Consider the following 21,846-nt stretch of genomic DNA (forward strand, 5'->3'; position numbering starts at 1 on the left):
TAAAGCTTCTTACAGCTAATTAGAATAACAAAGAGAAAAGCTGAAAATATACTAAAGTTCCTTCAAGTAATTCACCCATATGAAACACTGAAAAATTCTGGACTAGTATAATAAAAATCCCAAAGGTCATGTACTCAGAAAAGAAAATTGGTTAACACTGGAAAACTTCACACACACACACACATACACACACACACACACACACACACCCCTCAAATCAACATTTTTTGAAAAATATAAAGAAAAAATTTTAATGGCTAATAATGGCCTATGTTTCAACATAAATTAGGAAACAAAAAAATAAGATGTACTTCAATAACTATTTTAGAACATTATCCTTTAACAGGCAATAAACACTTTTCCTACCACAATAATCAAAGGCCAGTTAGATGGAAAAAAACTACAATGCTCAAAACTCTGCAAAGATTAGGAGTTCGTAAACATGTAAATACCTGGTACACATAGTGGTGGCTCAATAAATACGTAGAATAAATGAATAAAAGACTACATGAAAACTGCCAGAATTAATAAATTTGAGGAAATTAAAAAGAAAAAAAAAGCTTCACATGTATATTAATTCTTAGATTTAACCAGCCCTGCCCTTTGGGGAGAAATGAAAGCAAAGGAATCACTGGTGTGGTGTCTGTCTGCCCGGGTTACAAGTGCTGCCTGACAACTCAACAAGCAGTTTTTGAAAACTTGTTTCAAAACGTTGTAAGTAAATGAAAGACAGTTCAACAATCATTTTTTATTTTTTTAAGTAAAAATAAACTCTTCTGATCATCAAATGCATGCAGAAATAAGCATCACAATGAATGACATTACCTGCAGAAGTCACCTAAAAGAAATCTTCACTTCAGGTCATATATTGTTACGTAAGTATTGAATTCAAAAGAATTCTTAGATTTTTCTATTTTCCAACTACTTTGCCCTCTTAAGCCATTTGGAACTCTGCCAATATAGATGGAAAAAATTCCTTTCATGAGGGAGCTGACTCCCAGGAGGAACCCACTGGGGTCCAACAGGGCAGGGTAACCTCCTATTTTCCATCTGAACCTCCAAGAGCTAACCCAGAATTTAACATATGGTCATTACTGAGCTGGGCACTGCAGGATACTTTCCAATACAGATTCACATGAGATCTTCCCACTCAACTTTCAGGATAGCACTCAAAACGGCTGCAAGGGTGTGGCAGGCATGTCAAGGTATCTCTCATCCTGCTGATATCCAGTGAATATATGAGAATTTAGCAGGGGAAAAATTCAATCATATCCCAACCTTAGGAAAATAAGCAGTTGTTTAAAAGGTAGTCTCTGCTATATTCTACAGATGAAAGAAAAAAGAGACTATCTCTTCAGAAAACAGAAATAAATGTTGTAATTACTAAGTTTTTGAAAACTGTACATTGACCTAATTACTCCAAGAGGTGATTAGCCAATTTTGAATTTTTTTCAAGCCTATTTGATTATATGAATAGTTACTGAAACACATCTAAATTATTTCTAGAAGAGCTAAACATGCTGAAAGTCAAAAAACAACTTGATGTCTGTAGTACTCTATAGGGAACCCTCAATACATTATAGGGAGAAAAAAGGATAAAAGATTACATTACACCTTGACTTAAAAATGATTTAAAGCAATGATTTTCAAACTTTGGGTCTCAAGAGTGTTCTACACTCTTAAAAATTATTAAGGACCTGAAAGAACTTTGTTTTTGTGGGTTAATATGTTTATCAGCAGTTACTGTTTTTAGAAGTTAAAACTGAGAAATTTTCAAAATATTAATTCACATAAAAATACCAATAAATCTATTAGTTGTTAACATTTTTTGGAAATTTTTTTTTAATGAAAAAAAAATTTAGTGACAGAAGAGTGGTATTCTTCTAGAAGATACCTTAGATTCTCATATCTATAGATTCTCGTATCTATTTCTGCACTCAATCTGTTGTGACATGTTGTTTTGGATGAAGTATATGAAGAAACTCCAGGGACTTCTCTGGTGGTGCAGTGGTTAAGAATCCACTTGCCAATGCAGGGGACACGGGTTCGAGCCCTGGTCCAGGAGGATCCCACATGTGGTGGAGCAGCTAAGCCCGTGCACCACAACTACTGAGCCCACATGCTGCAACTACAGAAGCCCGAGCACCTGGAGCCCGTGCTCTGCAACAAGCCCACGTGCCACAACTAGAGAAAGCCTGTACGCAGCAACAGAGACCCAATGCAGCCAAAAATAAATAAGTTTATTAAAAAAAAAAAAAAAGAAACTCCAGTTTCACACATATATGTAGCTGGAAAGGGAGGCATATTTTAATATTGTTTTCAGTAATTATAGATATTCTTTGATACTTCACCAAAACTTGACAAGTGGTAGTTTCTTAAACATCAGTTGCAATGTGAAATCTGAAACTATCAATCAACTTCTCATGCTCTGCTAGATTAAAATCCATTGGTCTATCTTGCACTGAGTGAATTTTTAATATCCAATCAAGATTTTGTTGACCTTATGTACTGGTAATTCAGAACAATGGTTCACTGAGCTATGCAGATCTTCCAAACACTTACACAGTATTTTTAAATTACATTATTTGACATCACCACTCATCTTATCAGAAAAGTCTCACCAATAAAGCCTCTTCAGAAAAGAACTGGGAAGATGTTAAGCTTATGGTGGTGAACAGAAGTTTTCCAAAATTCTAATTTTTGCTGGAAAGTCAAATTTATCCACTGGCAATAAATACTTTTAGTTGTTTCCCTTGAAGTGAGAGGCTCACCTGTTCATGTTAGAAAAATGTCTGCTAAACACCCACGTCTGAATAACCACAGTTTGTCCATCAGTTCTTTCAAGTAAAAACAGTATTCTATGTAAAAAGCAACTAGTTTAGCTTGCAACTCAATCACACAAATGATTGAGGCAACCTTTCCTCGAGGCAACTTAGAGATAGTATATGTGCTTTACACGTCCTTCTTATTTTATCAAGTTAAAAGGAAGTGTACTTGGGCTTCCCTGGTGGCGCAGTGATTGATAGTCCGCCTGCCGATGCAGGGGACACGGGTTCGTGCCCCGGTCCGGGAAGATCCCACATGCCGCGGAGCGGCTAGGCCCGTGAGCCATGGCCGCTAAGCCTGTGCGTCCGGAGCCTGTGCTCCGCAGCGGGAGAGGCCACAATGGTGAGAGGCCCGCATACCGTACAAAAAAAAAAAAAAAAGGAAGTGTACTCGAAGACTGAAATGAAACAAAATTACTCCAATTTTTATGGATTCATCAGAGATTCTTAAGTGAAAGTAGCATTGTTCTTTTAATTGCAAATGCACGGCAGTGGCTACTAGTACAATCTACTACCCATGCAGCTTGATTTGTGTTAAAATGCCAGCAGCTTTACCCATCACCACTTTTGCAAATGTCAAAAACAGTGAAAAAGTGGGGGAAAAAAATCCTAGTATTAGTATGGAAAGAGTTTTGACCTTACAGACCCCTGAAAGTGCCTCAGAAGACACCAGGAATCTACAGAGCATACTTTAAGAACTTCTGGTCTAACACAGTATTTCCCACACTGAGGAATCCCTATGTGAAGGGGAGAGGTGTCAAGCTAACAGGATTCTAGAGACAGTTCCACCCCCAAACACAACATCTACAAATTGGCTACCACTGTGTGTGTTTATTTTGAATTCCCATATTAGATTCCATTTGAAGAAATGGTTCATTCTACAGCCACAACAGTCCAAAAACCATAGACGTTCCTAATTCAAACTATCCTACAAGGTCTACATGCTTGAGTAAAGTCACACAGAGGCAATCATACCTTGTCTATCAGATCACGGTTGACACAGTTGGGCAATTGCTGGAGAAAAGCATCTACTATGAGCTTGAGATGAGATCCAGTGCTGGCTTCTTCATCCTCTTGTTCTAACATGAAATTCGTTTTTAAACAGGTTTAAAAATATATATACATAGACAATATAAGAATAAAAACATCCAGTAAGAAGTTATCTGGGGCATAGATAATCTAGAGCACTTTTCTTACTCATGAAAAAATGAAGCATTTTTTGAGATATTACCCTAGAAAGTGTGGGTATCTTTAGAATCATAACCCTAAATCACTACTGTCTTTCAGATATCAACTATAAAAAGGCAAACTTTTACATGGTAAGTCATAAGTTGCATGTAGTTTTATAGTAGATCTGCTATTTTCATCTGTCATGCATCCCTTCTCCCATGTCTTCAATTAACAGTACGATCATCGCTTGCCCTCGAAGGCAATCCATGGGATTCTGATGGGGAAGGGTGCTGCCCAAGCACAGACACCACCACTCCTCTCGGCCACAGGCAAGCATGACACAGGACTAGCCAAGTCCTTCCATGAGGCTTATACACAGACAGTGAGAGACAAGCCCCTTTTCTTCTGATGTCACTAACTGGTTTGAGCCAAGGGTAGCCTCCAGCCATGCCTCACTCCCTTCATGACATGGATAAACAGAATCTGCAGTAGGAAACAATGAAGCCCATAGAGAGACAGGCAATACTGACAGAAGGTATCTTTCTAATAAAAAATCCTAACTAATAAAGAAACTTGATGGGAAGTATTCAGGAAATAATTAACAATGTGATAATTTTATTACTAAATATAAAACATTACTCAATTATAAAGATAAAATTACCACAGATGAACTGATATACTAATTGTCTTTTTAACTCTCAACTTTCAAATACACTTATGTTAAGACTGTAAACATTATATCAGCATTAGAATACATTAAGGACAATGCTAGCAAGTAGAGAAGTGTAAGAAATATATATTAACATTCAGATTATCACTAAAGTTTGTAGTCACATAATATAGGACATGTAGTATTTCTGTTCCAAATCAAATTCCAAAAAAGTGATAGCCTAGAAACAACAGGAAAACAAGGAATAAAAGAGTAAAGACCCATATTCTCAGGCGAGGGCTTTGTGTAGAAACACTAATCAAAACTTGGGAATTCCCCGGCAGTCCAGCGTTTAGGACTCCGTGCTCTCACTGCCGAGGGACCGGGTTCAATCGCTGGTCAGGGAACTAACATCCCACAAGTTGCAGAGCGTGGCCAAAAATAAATAAAATAAAACAGACGTTTAAAAAAAAAACAACTAGTCAAAAATTAAAATTTTTGGCAAAAGTGTTTACCTTGCTCATCAAGAAGTTTCTTTGTAAGATCTTCACCTTCATCTCCACCCTCTAGCTCCAAAGTGTCATCATTAATCTCTAGGTTCTCCAACTCAAGCTCCAAATCGTCAGGACTTGATACCTCCTTATTATCCTTAGGTTCCTTTGCCTCTGTTTGAAATCAAAGAATCAGTATCTCTGAATTAAAAGTCATATTGAAATCCTGCTGCAAAAACTACAAAGACTCACAAAATCTGCATCGTTTGTCTTAGAATCTACATTTATACCTGGCAAGAAATTTGACATATTCAGATTTTTTAAAATACATTATGTTCACTGAGAACAAAGACCATAACTTCTTTGAGTCTGTATGCCATCTGTTCACTGAAGAAATGAACAGATGGATGGATTGATGAATTGATGGAGACATACATGGCATGAGGATCTGTGGTAAAGATGAGGGGAAGATAAAGCTGATTAGATAAAGTGAACTCAAATTAATTAAGATGTCCATATTATTCTGTCATTCATTTAATCTAGTGACTCAATGTTCATATTACAAAACTAGTAAATAAAAAAAAATTTACAAATATTATTTTGAAACTAATCTTTGTAGCACTTCAATATAAAAAAATTTGTCCTCCAGCACTTACCTTTGTAATCATCCTTGTTGGACTCTTTACTCTGACAACTTTTTTCATTATCTTTAAACAAGATGGCTGGAACAAAAGCTTTCAAATCAATGAGGTTCTCATAAAAATTCCGAGCATCTTCATCCTCCCATATACCACCTTCCAAGTCATATTCTCCAGGTTTACCAGGTGTAAATATATCAATTCCAGGCCCATGCTCTACAATAAAGTAAATCACAAGGAATTAAAACCAATAAACCTTGAATGCTTTGATTAACAGATGCTTCTTCAATCCACAAGCACTCTGAACTGTTCATGTAACAATCTTTACCAGAAAATCACAAACTGTGTTTTAAGTAAAGCTCTAAACCAGGACAGACAAGAGGAAAGCATAGGATAAAGATGCTTTTCTCTTAAATGTTTTAAGCAACTGATATGAGATTAAGTAGCTATTTGATATATTACGCCCACCTTCATAAAACTTAAAACCAATGTAAGAAATATATAAGCCTGGTCATTCCTAAACATCCAGCTTAAAGTCCCACCTCCCCTATGAAGCATTGTTTTAAGACTTGCAACCCTCTGTACAATTTATATCATAATTATCATCACAAGTTTATGGTTTATCTTACCATAAACCCTTAAGAAGTAACACTCCTTTTGGTATCTTACCATAAACCCTTAAGAAGCAACCCTCCTTTTGGTATTTACTTGGTATAAGACAGACTGCCATAAATGGTCAATTGATAAATAACTGGAAAGGAAGGGAAGGAATGATGAGGAAATATATAGATATTTCAGTAGAGAGTGGAAAACCATGTATAACACACACACACACACACACACACACACACACACACACACACACACACACACAGTCTACCTTACATACAACTATACTTTCTTAAACTCAGAACATTAAAAGTAACTAATTTCCGGGGCTTCCCTGGTGGCGCAGTGGTTGAGAGTCCGCCTGCCGATGCAGGGGACACGGGTTCGTGCCTCGGTCCTAGAAGATCCCACATGCCGCGGAGCGGCTGGGCCCGTGAGCCATGGCCGCTGAGCCTGCGCGTCTGGAGCCTGTGCTCCGCAACGGGAGAGGCCACAACAGTGAGAGGCCCGCGTAACGCAAAAAAAAAAAAAAAAAAAAAGTAACTAATTTCCTACTTCATGATCATGAGACCATTCATGATTTTATCTATCCTCACTATCCTCACATCTCTCCAAACTAGAGAATGATCCTGCAGATTAAAATTCACCCTGAGGGGTTCCTTGGTGGCGCAGGGGTTAAGAATCCTCCTGCCAATGCAGGAGACAAGGGTTCGAGCCCTGGTCCAGGAAGATCCCACATGCCGCAGAGCAACTAAGTCTGTGCGCCACAACTACTGAGCCTGCGCTCTAAAGCCCGCGTGCCACAACTACTGAAACGCGTGCACCTAGAGCCCATGCTCCGCAACAAGAGAAGCCACCGCAATGAGAAGCCCGTGCACCACAAGGAAGAGTAGTCCCCGCTCGCTGCAACTAGAGAAAAGCCCAAGAGCAGCAACGAACACCCAATGCAGCCCAAAATTAAGCAATTAATTAATTATTTTTTAAAAAAAGAATCTAACAGAGCAGAAACCAGAATTAAAAACAAAAACAAAACAAAACAAAAAAATCCTGAGAGGGACTTCCCTGGTGGTCCAGTGGTTAAGACTCTGTGCTCTCAATGCAGGGGGCAGGGGTTTGATCCCTGGCTGGGGAACTAAAATCCTGCATGATGCAGAGCATGAACCCCCAAAAATAAAAAAATTTAAAAAAAAAACTAAAAGGAAGTTTTGGGGCTTCCCTGGTGGCACAGTGGTTGAGAGTCCGCCTGCCGATGCAGGGGACACGGGTTTGTGCCCCGGTCTGGGAAGATCCCACATGCCGCGGAGCGGCTGGGCCCAGGGGCCATGGCCGCTGAGCCTGCGCGTCCAGAGCCTGCACGTCCGGAGCCTGTGCTCTGCAACGGGAGAGGCCACAACAGTGAGAGGCCCAAGTACCACAAAAAAAAAAAAGAATCTGCCTGCCAATGCAGGAGACACGGGTTCGAGCCCTGGTCCGGGAAGATCCCACATGCTGCGGAGCAACTTAGCCTGTGCACCACAACTACTAAGCCTGTGCTCTGGAGCCTGCGAGCCACAACTACTGAGCCCACGTGCCACAACTACTGAAGCCCACATGCCTAGAGCCCATGCTCCGCAACAAGAGAAGCCACCACAACGAGAAGCCCCTGCACCGCAACTAAGAGTAGCTCCCGCTCCCCGCAACCAGAAAGCCCACGTGCAGCAACAAAGACCCAACGCAGCCAAAAATAAATAAATAAATAAATTTATTTATTTTAAATAAAAAATTAAAATGATGGCAGAACTTTGTCAACTTTGTTACACAGTATTCACATTTACATTGTATTAGGTATTATATGTAATCTACATGATGATTTAAAGTATATGGGAGGACGTGTGCAGATTATATGCAAATACTAAGCCATTTTATATGAGGGACTTGAGCATCATTGGAGGTCCTGGAACCAATCCCCTGCAGATACCAAGGAAGGACCATAAATGTATTCACAGTATACAACGGGTATTTTCTTATTGAGGATGTAAAATACAAAACACCTTCTTGTATTATAAAAGGACACTTTACAAATATTTCACTCTTAGATTTTTAAGTAAATAGGATTTTCAGATAGTTTTAAGATTAATAATGTATTAACATTTATCTACCGAAAGTAATTTTTCAAGTAGTTTTTGTGATATGTTAGAATAGTATATTAGGAGCCTTAACAAAAAGGAAGTCTAAAACACCTTAGAAATAATATGGAAAGTAACTCATCTTACAAAATGATAAACAATTTATTTTATAAAACTGCAAAGTAGGCTTTAGTTCTAAGTAACAATTTAATATAATATACCATGCAAAACAACTAAATTACCTTGGTTGTTTGGCCTGAGGCAACCCAACACTGGAGCCTACCTGGGCTCTTTGGTGGGGCTAATGGCAGACTCTGGGATGGCTCACACCAACGAGTACCTCCCAGAACTTCTGCTGCCAGTGTCCTAGTCCCCACGGTGAGCCACAGCCACCCCCCACCTCTGCAGGAGACCCTCCAACACTAGCAGGCGTGTGGATGAAACACTCTTGGTGCTGCAACCAGGAGTCAGTGCTGTGCCTCTGACGTGGGAGAGCCAACTTCAGGACACTGGTCCACAAGAGACCTCTCAGCGCCACGTAATATCAAACGGTGAAAATCTCCCAGAGATCTCCATCTCAACACCAACACCCAGCTTCACTCAACGACCAGGAAGCTACAGTGCTGGACACCCTATGCCAAACAACTAGCGAGACAGGAACACAACCCCACCCATTAGCAGAGAGGCTGCCTAAAATCATAAGGCCACAGACACCCCAAAACACACCACCAGACGTGGACCTGCCCAACAGAAAGACAAGATCCAGCCTCATCCACCAGAACACAGGCACTAGTCCCCTCCACCAGGAAGCTTACACAACCCACTGAACCAACCTTAGCCACTGGGGTCAGACACCAAAAACAACGGGAACTATGAACCTGCAGCCTGCAAAAAGGAGACCCCAAACACAGTAAGATAAGCAAAATGAGAAGACAGAAAAACACACAGCAGATGAAGGAGCAAGATAAAAACCCACCAGACCTAACAAATGAAGAGGAAATAGGCAGTTTACCTGAAAAAGAATTCAGAATAATGATAGTAAAGATGATCCAAAATCTTGGAAATAGAATAGAGAAAATGCAAGAAACATTTAACAAGGACCTAGAAGTACTAAAGAGGAAACAAGCAACGATAAACAACACAATAAATAAAATTAAAAATACTCTAAAAGGGATCAATAGCAGAATAACTGAGGCAGAAGAACGGATAACTGACCTGGAAGATAAAATAGTGGAAATAACTACTGCAGAGCAGAATAAAGAAAAAAGAATGAAAAGAACTGAGGACAGTCTCAGAGACCTCTGGGACAACATTAAACGCACCAATATTTGAATTATAGGGGTCCCAGAAGAAGAAGAGAAAAAGAAAGGGACTGAGAAAATATTTGAAGAGATTATAGTTGAAAACTTCCCTAATATGGGAAAGGAAATAGTTAATCAAGTCCAGGAAGCACAGAGAGTCCCATACAAGATAAATCCAAGGAGAAACACGCCAAGACACATATTAGTCAATCAAAAATTAAAGAAAACATATTATAAGCAGCAAGGGAAAAATACCACACAAGGGAATCCCCATAAGGTTAACAGCTGATCTTTCAGCAGAAATTCTGCAAGCCAGAAGGGACTGGCAGGACATATTTAAAGTGATGAAGGAGAAGAACCTACAACCAAGATTACTCTACCCAGCAAGGATCTCATTCAGATTTGATGGAGAAATTAAAACCTTTACAGACAAGCAAAAGCTGAGAGAGTTCAGCACCACCAAACCAGCTTTACAACAAATGTTAAAGGAACTTCTCTAGGCAAGAAACACAAGAGAAGGAAAAGACCTACAATAACAAACCCAAAATAATTAAGAAAATGGGAACGGGAACATACATATCGATAATTACCTTAAATGTAAATGGATTAAATGCTCCCACCAAAAGACATACACTGGGTGAACGGATACAAAAACAAGACCCATATATATGCTGTCTACAAGAGACCCACTTCAGACCTAGGGACACATACAGACTGAAAGTGAGGGGACGGAAAAAGATATTCCATGCAAATGGAAATCAAAAGAAAGCTGGAGTAGCAATTCTCATATTAGACAAAATAGACTTTAAAATAAAGACTATTACAAGAGACAAAGAAGGACACTACATAATGATTAAGGGATCAATCCAAGAAGAAGATATAACAATTGTAAATATTTATGCAGCCAACATAGGAGCACCTCAATACATAAGGCAAATACTAATAGCCATACAGGGGAAATCGACAGTAACACAATCATAGTAGGGGACATTAACACCCCACTTTCACCAATGGACAGATCATCCAAAATGAAAATAAATAAGGAAACACAAGCTTTAAATGATACATTAAACAAGATGCACTTAATTGATATTTATAGGACATTCCATCCAAAAACAACAGAATACACATTCTTCTCAAGTGCTCATGGAACATTCTCCAGGATAGATCATACCTTGGGTCACAAATCAAGCCTTGGAAAATTTAAGAAAATTGAAATTGTATCAAGTATCTTTTCCGACCACAACACTATGAGACTAGATATCAATTACAGGAAAAGATCTGTAAAAAATACAAACACATGGAGGCTAAACAATACCCTACTTAATAATGAAGTGATCACTGAAGAAATCAAAGAGGAAATTAAAAAATACCTAGAAACAAATGACAATGGAGACACGACAACCCAAAACCTATGGGATGCAGCAAAAGCAATTCAAAGAGGGAAGTTTATAGCAATACAATCCTACCTTAAGAAACAGGAAACATCTCGAATAAACAACCTAACCTTGCACCTAAAGCAATTAGAGAAAGAAGAACCAAAAAACCCCAAAGTTGGCAGAAGGAAAGAAATCATAAAGATCAGATCAGAAATAAATGAAAAAGAAATGAAAGAAACGAGAGCAAAGATCAATAAAACTAAAAGCTGGTTCTTTGAGAAGATAAACAAAATTGATAAACCATTAGCCAGACTCATCAAGAAAAAAAGGGAGAAGACTCAAATCAATACAATTAGAAATGAAAAAGGAGAAGTAACAACTGACACTGCAGAAATGCAAAAGATCATGAGAGATTACTACAAGCAACTCTATGCCAACAAAATGGACAATCTGGAAGAAATGCACAAATTCTTAGAAAAGCACAACCTGCCAAGACTGAATCAGGAAGAAACAGAAAATATGAACAGACCAATCACAAGCACTGAAATTGAAACTGTGATTAAAAATCTTCCAACAAACAAAAGCCCAGGACCAGATGGCTTCACAGGCGAATTCTATCAAACATTTAGAGAAGAGCTAACACCTATCCTTCTCAAACTCTTCCAAAATATAGCAGAGGGAGGAACACTCCCAAACTCATTCTACGAGGCCACCATCACCCTGATACCAAAACCAGACAAAGATGTCACAAAGAAAGAAAACTACAGGCCAATATCACTGATGAACATAGATGCAAAAATGCTCAACAAAATACTAGCAAAGAGAATCCAACAGCACATTAAAAGGATCATACACCATGATCAAGTGGGGTTTATTCCAGGAACGCAAGGATTCTTCAACATACGCAAATCAATCAACGTGATAAACCATATTAACAAATTGAAGGAGAAAAACCATATGATCATCTCAATAGATGCAGAGAAAGCTTTCGACAAAATTCAACACCGATTTATGATAAAAACTCTGCAGAAAGTAGGCATAGAGGGAACTTTCCTCAACATAATAAAGGCCATATATGACAAACCCACAGCCAACATCATCCTCAATGGTGAAAAACTGAAACCACTTCCACTAAGATCAGGAACAAGACCAGGTTGCCCACTCCCAGCACTCTTCTTCTTCTTTTTTTTTTTTTGCAGTACGCAGGCCTCTCACCGTTGCGGCCTCTCCCATTGCAGAGCACAGGCTCCAGACGCGCAGGCTCAGCAGCCATGGCTCACGGGCCCAGCCGCTCATCGCCACGTGGGATCTTCCCAGAGCGGGACACGAAACTGTGTCCCCTGCATCGGCAGGCGGACTCTCAACCACTGCGCCACCAGGGAAGCCACTCTTATTCAGCATAGTTTTGGAAGTTTTAGCCACAGCAATCAGAGAAGAAAAGGAAAAAAAAGGAATCCAAATCGGAAAAGAAGTAAAGCTGTCACTGTTTGCAGATGACATGATAGTATACATAGAGAATCCTAAAGATGCTACCAGAAAACTACTAGAGCTAATCAGTGAATTTGGTAAAGTAGCAGGATACAAAATTAATCCACAGAAATCTCTGGCATTCCTATACACTAATGATGAAAAATCTGAAAGTGAAATTAAGAAAACACTCCCATTTACCATTGCAACAAAAAGAATAAAATATCTAGCAATAAACCTACCTAAGGAGACAAAAGACCTGTATGCAGAAAATTATAAGACACTGATGAAAGAAATTAAAGGCGATACAAATAGATGGAGAGATATACCATGTTCTTGGATTGGAAGAATCAACATTGTGAAAATGACTCTACTACCCAAAGCAATCTACAGATTCAATGCAATCCCTATCAAACTACCACTCGCATTTTCACAGAACTAGAACAAAAAGTTTCACAATTTGTATGGAAACACAGAAGACCCCAAATAGCCAAAGCAATCTTGAGAATGAAAAACGGAGCTGGAGGAATCAGGCTCCCTGACTTCAGACTATACTACAAAGCTACAGTAATCAAGACAGTATGGTACTGGCACATAAACAGAAATATAGATCAATGGAACATGACAGAAAGGCCAGAGATAAACCCACGCACATATGGTCACCTTATCTTTGATAAAGGAGGCAGGAATGTACAGTGGAGAAAGGACAGCCTCTTCAATAAGTGATTAAGATCACTTATAAGAGATTAGATCACTCCCTAACACCATACACAAAAATAAGCTCAAAATGGATCAAAGACCTAAATGTAAGGCCAGAAACTATAAAACTCTTAGAGGAAAACATAGGCAGAACACTCTATGACATAAATCACAGCAAGATCCTTTTTGACCCACCTCCTAGAGAAATGGAAATTAAAAACAAAAATAAACAAATGGGACCTAATGAAATTTCAAAGCTTTTGCACAGCAAAGGAAACCATAAACAAGACCAAAAGACAACCCTCAGAATGGGAGACAATATTTGCAAATGAAGCAACTGACAAAGGATTAATCTCCAAAATTTACAAGCAGCTCATGCAGCTCAATAACAAAAAAACAAACAACCCAATCCAAAAATGGGCAGAAGACCTAAACAGACATTTCTGCAAAGAAGATATACAGGTTGCCAACAAACACATGAAAGGGTGCTCAACATCACTAATCATTAGAGAAATGCAAATCAAAAGTACAATGAGATTATCATCTCACACCAGTCAGAATGGCCATCATCAAAAAATCTAGAAACAATAAATGCTGGAGAGGGTGTGGAGAAAAGGGAACACTCTTGCACTGCTGGTGGGAATGTGAATTGGTACAGCCACTATGGAGAACAGTATGGAGGTTCCTTAGAAAACTACAAATAGAACTACCATATGACCCAGCCATCCCACTACTGGGCATATACCCTGAGAAAACCATAATTCAAAAAGAGTCATGTACCAAAATGTTCATTGCAGCTCTATTTACAATAGCCAGGAGATGGAAGCAAACTAAATGTCCATCATCGGATGAATGGATAAAGAAGATGTTGCACATATATACAATGGAATATTACTCAGCCATAAAAAGAAACGAAATTGAGTTATTCGTAGTGAGGTGGATGGACCTAGAGTCTGTCATACAGAGTGAAGTAAGTCAGAAAGAGAAAGACAAATACCGTATACTAACACATATATATGGAATCTAAGGAAAAAAAAAATGTCATGAAGAACCTAGGGGTAAGATGGGAATAAAGACACAGACCTACTAGAGAATGGACTTGAAGATATGGGGAGGCGGAAGGGTAAGCTGTGACAAAGTGAGAGAGTGGCATGGACATATATACACTACCAAACGTAAAATAGATAGCTAGTGGGAAGTAGCCGCATAGCACAGGGAGATCAGCTCGGTGCTTTGTGACCACCTAGAGGGGTGGGATAGGGAGGGTGGGAGGGACGGAGACGCAAGAGGGAAGAGATATGGGAACATATGTATATGTATAACTGATTCACTTTGTTATAAAGCAGAAACTAACACACCATTGTAAAGCAATTATACTCAAATAAAGATGTTAAAAATAAGTAAAATAAAGTAGAATCTCAGCCTTAAAAAAAAAACCAAAAAACTAAATAAAAATAAGCACAGAAATATTAGTATCGCAAATGTCCAATTCACTTTATTACCTATCCAAGAAATAAAGTAAATCTTTCCAAGTATGGTTTAAGACAGGCCCCTGTTAGACACAATCTAAGGATATCTATTACAAAAGAACCTGAAGGGACTTCCCTGGTGGGGCAGTGGTTAAGAATCCCCCTGCCAATGCAGGGGATTCAGGTTCGAGACCTAGTCCGGGAAGATCCCACATGCCACGGAGCAACTAAGCTCGTACACCACAACTACTGAGCCTGTGCTCTAGGGCCTGTGAGCCACAACTACTTAGCCCATGCGCTGCAACTACTGAAGGCTGTGCACCTAGAGCCCGTGCTCCACAACAAGAGAAGCCAACGCGATGAGAAGCCTACGCACCACAATGAAGAGTAGCCCCTGCTCACTGCAACTAGAGAAAGCCCATGCACAGCAACGAAGACCCAACACAGCCAAAAATTAAATAAGTAAATTTATTATTAAAAAAGAAAAGAGGGCTTCCCTGGTGGCGCAGTGGTTGAGAGTCTGCCTGCCAATGCAGGGGACACGGGTCCACGCCCCGGTCCGGGAAGATCCCACATGCTGCAGAGCGGCTAGGCCAGTGAGCCATGGCCGCTGAGCCTGCATGTCCAGAGCCTGTGCCCCACAACGGGAGAGGCCACAACAGTGAGAGGCCCGCATACCACAAAAAAGAAAAGAACCTGAAGAAATTTATTGTATCATATGAATTAATTATTATTCTCTAAGTGCAAAGCCTTTTCCATTCAGAGAAGCATTTCAAGTGGATTTTCAATGTTCTTATTAGGTCTTAATACTACTTCTTCATTTAAAAAATTTTAAAGACTTTTCAAAACATCCATTTTAAATATTACACATCTGAGAAGACTAAAGATATAAGTGATTATTGTCTACTAAAAAAAATCACAATGTTTGTTTTTAAGGATATCTTACCTTCTGGTGTTGGTTTGTCTTGAGGAAGATCTGGCATATTTTCATCCAAAAGGTCTGCTAAGGATTGAGAATTTGCCAGCAGCTTCTGATAAGACATAGCAAATTCCTCATACTGTTTATGTCTATCTTCGCTCAGCTCCCCTTTAGAATGTAGAATACGCCTATAAACAAATGATGAAATAATCTGATAATCTTATCAAAATAGATGGGATCATGTATTATTACATTGGGAATGTTCCATAAAATTTGACTTTATCACACAAGCTTATTAACACAATCTTCTTTAACAACTTATTTTTAATACTTAACTTTCATGACATATCTGAAATTAAAACTTGTACAACAAATTCACCTAAACAATTAAAGTTTTTTAAACAATTAAATTTTCACATTGGTTCTTCAGAAAACATGAAGTGTGATTAACAATTATGCTTGCAGAAGTATAAAATTCAACAGTATAGCACTAATTTTTAGTATTTTGTTACAGCCATATTCCCATCAGACATACAAGTTGGTTTTCAAAAACAGCATGTTATAGAAAGAATCAGTATCTTTAAACTTTCACAATGATTTGATTCGAGATTATCTTGAAAAAGCCTACATCTTCCTTGTAGTCAATTCTCAAGCTACTGTGCAAGCACTCGTTATTTATCCATTTAACAAATATTAACTGAGCAAACCCACTTAATCAAGGCCAGGCCGCCCTGAGGAGCAGAGGACACAAGTACTCCTGCGCTCTGCAAACAGTTCACTAATAAGCCACCCATAATTAGAAATGTAAAACTAATGAAAATTTTCAAATTGTATAAAGTAAAAATTTTACTGTAGTAGTTTAGATGGTTGAAATGTCTATAGCTGGACCCAATTTTTCTACAACTAAATATTTATGTAGTAGTGTAACATCTGAAATTTATAAACCTTAATACAAATACAATATGGATTTCAAAAATCAATTATAAATTGTAAATTAAGTCATTTTCAAAAGTAATATTTAAAAGTATTTTTTATTCCTTGTTTTGAGTTTCCTTATGAACAGTGAAGAAAATGAGAGAGTTTTGTGTGTGTTATCTCCTTAAAGTTATAGAAAATGAAGTAGAAAATCCATCCCTACACTTATTTATCCCTGCTTATTTGAAACAATTTCCAAAGTTTCCCATCTTATCCCATTCTTATCCACAGAAACTTTTGTTTAAATGCTACAATATTCCAAATATCAACATTTTCTATTTTTAGGAATAGTAGTTCCCATTTACAAGCACAAGATAGATCAATACAAAGATCAATTATTATTCATTAAATCTAATTCTTTTTTTCCCCAAATCTGGCCTATTAGGATCGAAAGTGAGAATTTTTCACTCATTTTCTCGTGATTTAAATACACATCAGACAATATCATTCTACAAATAGATAAGATAAGTAAAATGCCAAGATAGTTTAACCATAATAATCCAGGCTAAAAAGTATTCCTCTAACAACGCTGTCATTAAGGAAGTTTCTTTCTCTCTTCAAACATATATTTCAGACTAACTTTACAGGCAAAAACAAAGTTTCTTTCAGTAAGTTTTATGAATGAATTTTTTTAAAGCAAAAACCCAGGCATTTAAAAATATTCAAGCCATGAAAGAAATGACTGACAATACTTTAAATGAGCTTGTTAGAACTTTTAATTAGAAGTCATGTCATTTTTGAAGTTAAAAAAGCCATTAAAATTAAATAATTTGAATAAATACTACTCAAAGGCTGGCTACTCTAAAATGTTCTACAATTATTAGGAAAAATGTTAATTAATAAAAACTTGAGTTTATTCAGAAACAAATTATGTTAAAAGGGATAATAGTTCCAAGGGATTTCAAAACCTCTAATGACAACTAAGATGCAAAATTATTTCAGCTTGAAACGAAATTGGAAAATATCTCAAAATACCATGAACCTGGAACTTTATTTCTCTAACAAGTTGACATTCTGGTCATCTGAAGAACATACACCCAGTTTAGGTTATACAATATTCACTAAGGATTTATGACATACAAGCTGTAGCAAGGTGGTGACTATTTTATCAGAACAGAAAATGAATTCTTTTTTCCAGTATCAACTTCACTTTCAAAGTTTTGCCTGGGACTTTGCATGGGTAAATTAAAAATGACTGGGCTTCCCTGGTGGCGCAGCGGTTGAGAATCTGCCTGCCAGTGCAGGGGACACAGGTTTGAGCCCTGGTCTGGGAAGATCCCACATGCCGCGGAGCAACTAGGCCCGTGAGCCACAACTACTGAGCCTGCGCGTCTGGAGCCTGTGCTCCGCAACGGGAGAGGCCGCGACAGTGAGAGGCCCGCGCACCGCGATGAAGAGTGGCCCCCGCTCACCACAACTAGAGAAAGCCCGCGCACAGAAACGAAGACCCAACACAGCCAAAACTAAATAACTAAATTAAAAACAGCAAAAAAAAAAAAAACAACAAAAAAACAAAAAAATGACTGAATTCTATGAGGGGTCCCTTTGTATGCATTCAGTTCCTTTCCATTTCTCCTGGAACCAGTTAAAACTTTGAAGCTTCAGAGATATTCCTCGTCCTCCCAAAACCTCAATTCCACAATTAAACTTTTAACAGTACTAATTTACCTAACTATGTAATTAATACGTGTTTAGGTTATTGTCTAATGAGAATAGTGGGGAGGGCAGTTAGATTTTGGTTGACTGGTTTTCTAATCGAATCTTATACTACGCACTCAGAAAGCAGTACAGGATACCAATGAAATGGCATTAGAAGAGTTCTGTTATACACAAAACTTATATAGTCATATGTATTTTTTCCTTGACCATTTATTTAATATACATTTCCTAAACATCTGACAAATCCTATAGCATGTAATAAGACTATAGACTTCAAGCAAAGAAAGAACTCATCACCGGTACCTGAAAATTCAAAATCCCTAGTCATTTAGAGGTTCTAATGAAATTTAAATGAAACAGTTTCTAGTTAATGTACTATATAAGTCAGTTTTTATAAGTTTATGAAGTCCATATGGACGTTTTTCAGTTTGATTAAATTTTAGACCTGTATGAGGGAACTAAATATACACAGCACCTTTGACCAGAGTACCTTTTCTGTACATCAGTATAAATCTCACCAAAATTTCTTATGTAAATTCCATGGGAATATATCACTAAGCAAAATCAAGCTAAAGATGATTCATAACATATCACTTTAATTACAATCTCTTCAGAAACACATCTATTACACAAAGCTGCTTTGAAGCCATTATTCTAAGACTGTCATAAACCAGAGGTCAGCAAACTTTTACTGCAAAGTGCCAGATAATAATTATTTTAAGCTTTGCAGACCATATGGTCTTTGTTGCAACTACTCAACTCTGCTGATATAGCACAAAAGCAGCCACAGACAATATGTAAACAAACAAGTGTGACTATGTTCCAATAAAACTTTATTTATGGACACTGAAGTCTGAACATCACATAGTTTTACTATTTCACAAAATGTTCTTCTTTTGATTTTTTTGAACCATGTAAAAAAGTAAAGACCATTCTTAGCTCACCGGCTGTACAAAAACGAGTGGTGGGCCTAATCTGGCCTGCAGGCCATAGTTTGCCAATCCCTGTCATAACTGGAGATAACTGAGTATCACTGTTAAATATATTATAAACAAGTTCATTCTCTCTCCTGGTATCACGGGAACAATAGGGAAGAAATAGTACCATAAAGATATGAAAAGTAAGCAATGAAAACAAAACTAATTCCAAGTCTTATTCACTGTAATAAAAAAAATAAGAAAGTAGACCTCCTTCACCCAAAATATGAGATATCACTATCTGGGAGGACCCCCTAAGGTATATCAATCCTTGATTTCTGGAGTGTTTTTTATATTATATTTAATATTAATTTAACTTAATATTGTAAAACTGACAGAAAATTTCAAATAGTCCATTCTGGAATCTAGCATTATATCTCACAAATAAGAAAAGCCACAGATGCCTCAAAAAATTCTAGTATTGAGACATTCGGTTTTCTTTTTTTCCATTTTTTTTCATTTTTATTGTTACTGCCTGACTTTCTTGCTATTTCTTTTATTTTGTACAGTGTTTATTCTGTTGTTTTGTATTGTTTTTAAAAATGAATTTTTAAAATAACCCATGAAAGTTTAAGAAGTTTAACATACAAATTTTCAAAATCATAAAAAGGCACAAAGAGAAATTCTCATTCAAAAACCTTTCTGAAGGATTGAGCAGGCAATATACTATTAATGGTGAACTAACATTTACTGAATACTTACAATGTGCCAGATACTGTTATTAAATGCTTTTACACATATGAGTTCACTGCATTGCTCACATGTACCTCAGAGGTAGAGTGCTATTGTTATCCCATTTTACAGAAGAGAAAACCAAAGCACAGAGATGTGAGGTAACTTGCCCAAAGTTACAGAATGAGTAAATGACATCTAAAACTTGAACCCAAGCAGTCTGGCTCCAAAGTCCATTCTCATAACTACTGGATTATACTGCCTCTCAAATAAAATTTAAATTATCCACTTGGTACCTTATTTTGAATTAGGATGTCTCTCAAATGCATATCAAAGGCAAGCCTTCCCACATTGAGGTTCTTGTTTTATATTCTCTTTTGGGTCCTTCTTTTGTTTGGATTTGACTTTGTTAAGTCCTGAGTAGCTAATGAGTTTACTAGACACCTTAGGACTTCCCTGGTGGCGCAGTGGTTAAGAATCTGCCTGCCAATGCAAGGGACACAGGTTCAAGCCCTGGTCTGGGAAGATTCCACATGCCACAGAGCAACTAAGTCCATGAGCCATAACTACTGAGCCTGAGCTCTAGAGCCCACAAGCCACAACTACTGAGCCACGGGCCACAACTACTGAAGCCTGCGCACCTAGAGCTTGTGCTCCGCAGCAAGAGAAGCCACCATAATGAGAGGCCCGCGCACCACAACTAAGAGTAGCCCCCGCTCACCGCAACTAAAGAAAGCCCGCGCACAGCAACGAAGACCCAACACAGCCAAAAACAGAAAAACAAAAAAAACAAAAAAGAGTAGCCCCTGCTCGCCACGACTAGAGAAAGTCCACGCACAGCAACAAAGACCCAAATGCAGACAAAAATAAATAATTAATTTTAAAAATATATAACATTAAAAATAATAATAAAAAAATAAGTACTAAATGCAGATGAAAATGAGTACTATGGAAGATGTGAAAAATACAGAGTGAAAAGGTAGGAAAGAACCTGATTCTATCATTTGCTATCCAAGTCACATTGGGCAAGCTCTTTAATCCCTAAATCGGATCTATCACCTTCAAAATACAGGTATTTCTTTCAAGGGTACTGTGAGGATCAATTGAAATCATACATCTGATGCACTATATCAATGTAAAACAGTATTTTCATGAAAAAAAAAAAAAGCCAGAGCTCACTGCAGAAAAAGCAAGAACTTCAAGGCCAAGTATTATTTTGATCTTCTATTAGCCAAGTTAAAAAAGAAAAAAATCTTGAAAAGACCACAGAAAATCCATTTTAGCTTTGTTCTTATGCAGTCATGCAAAACAACATAGAACACATGGCCAAATCTTGAAAAAATAACCATGAAGCAGACCCATGAAAAACTACTAGGTTTCACTTTTCATCTCCTTTAGCGCTCTATCAAATTCTCATGATAACTTAAATTTTCTTGTGGTTTCATTTTAGAATTTGGTTACAGATGTTGTACAATCTTATATGAAAAGAAACTAGAGCAATAGTTAAGCATAACTGTACCCAAAGATTTATTAACCAACTATGTCAAAGTCTTTGACTCAGAATTAGAAATTATCTGGAAGGAGGTAATAATTTTGAAGCATTTATAAAATTGTTAAAGCCTCTGTAAGTCTAAAGCACAGTGATATAACATTTTAATAGTGCTTAAACATTACTACACAATTTATTAAACAATCTCCCTGTAAAGGCAAGGTACAACTTATCTGGAAAGAATGTGAAAGGTAAAAGCAACACTATTTAAATTCAGGTTGATGTGTTTTCAGATTTCAACACTGTTAAAGTAATGCTTCATGAATTTGCAATAATAAAAGAAACCTCTGGCG

At 37.7% G+C, this 21,846-nt stretch overlaps 1 protein-coding gene across 2 annotated transcripts in view; it reads right to left on the reverse strand.

The window, feature by feature from the left end:
• The window catches only part of UPF2 (UPF2 regulator of nonsense mediated mRNA decay), a gene marked incomplete at its 3' end in the record, with an annotated part of 99,020 nt that overhangs the window by 63,942 nt on the left and 13,232 nt on the right, over positions 1-21,846 (reverse strand). For both annotated transcript variants that reach the window (XM_082852415.1, XM_082852416.1), the window contains exons 4-7: positions 15,749-15,909; positions 5,792-5,989; positions 5,160-5,309; positions 3,801-3,904 (exon numbers count right to left, since the gene is read on the reverse strand). In XM_082852415.1, coding sequence (XP_082708541.1) covers positions 3,801-3,904; positions 5,160-5,309; positions 5,792-5,989; positions 15,749-15,909 — 613 coding nt within the window. The remainder of the gene's footprint in view (positions 1-3,800; positions 3,905-5,159; positions 5,310-5,791; positions 5,990-15,748; positions 15,910-21,846) is intronic.

This window comes from Leucopleurus acutus (assembly GCF_964270905.1).
Source record: "Leucopleurus acutus genome assembly, chromosome: 1".
Classification (NCBI taxonomy): Eukaryota; Metazoa; Chordata; class Mammalia; order Artiodactyla; family Delphinidae; genus Leucopleurus; species Leucopleurus acutus.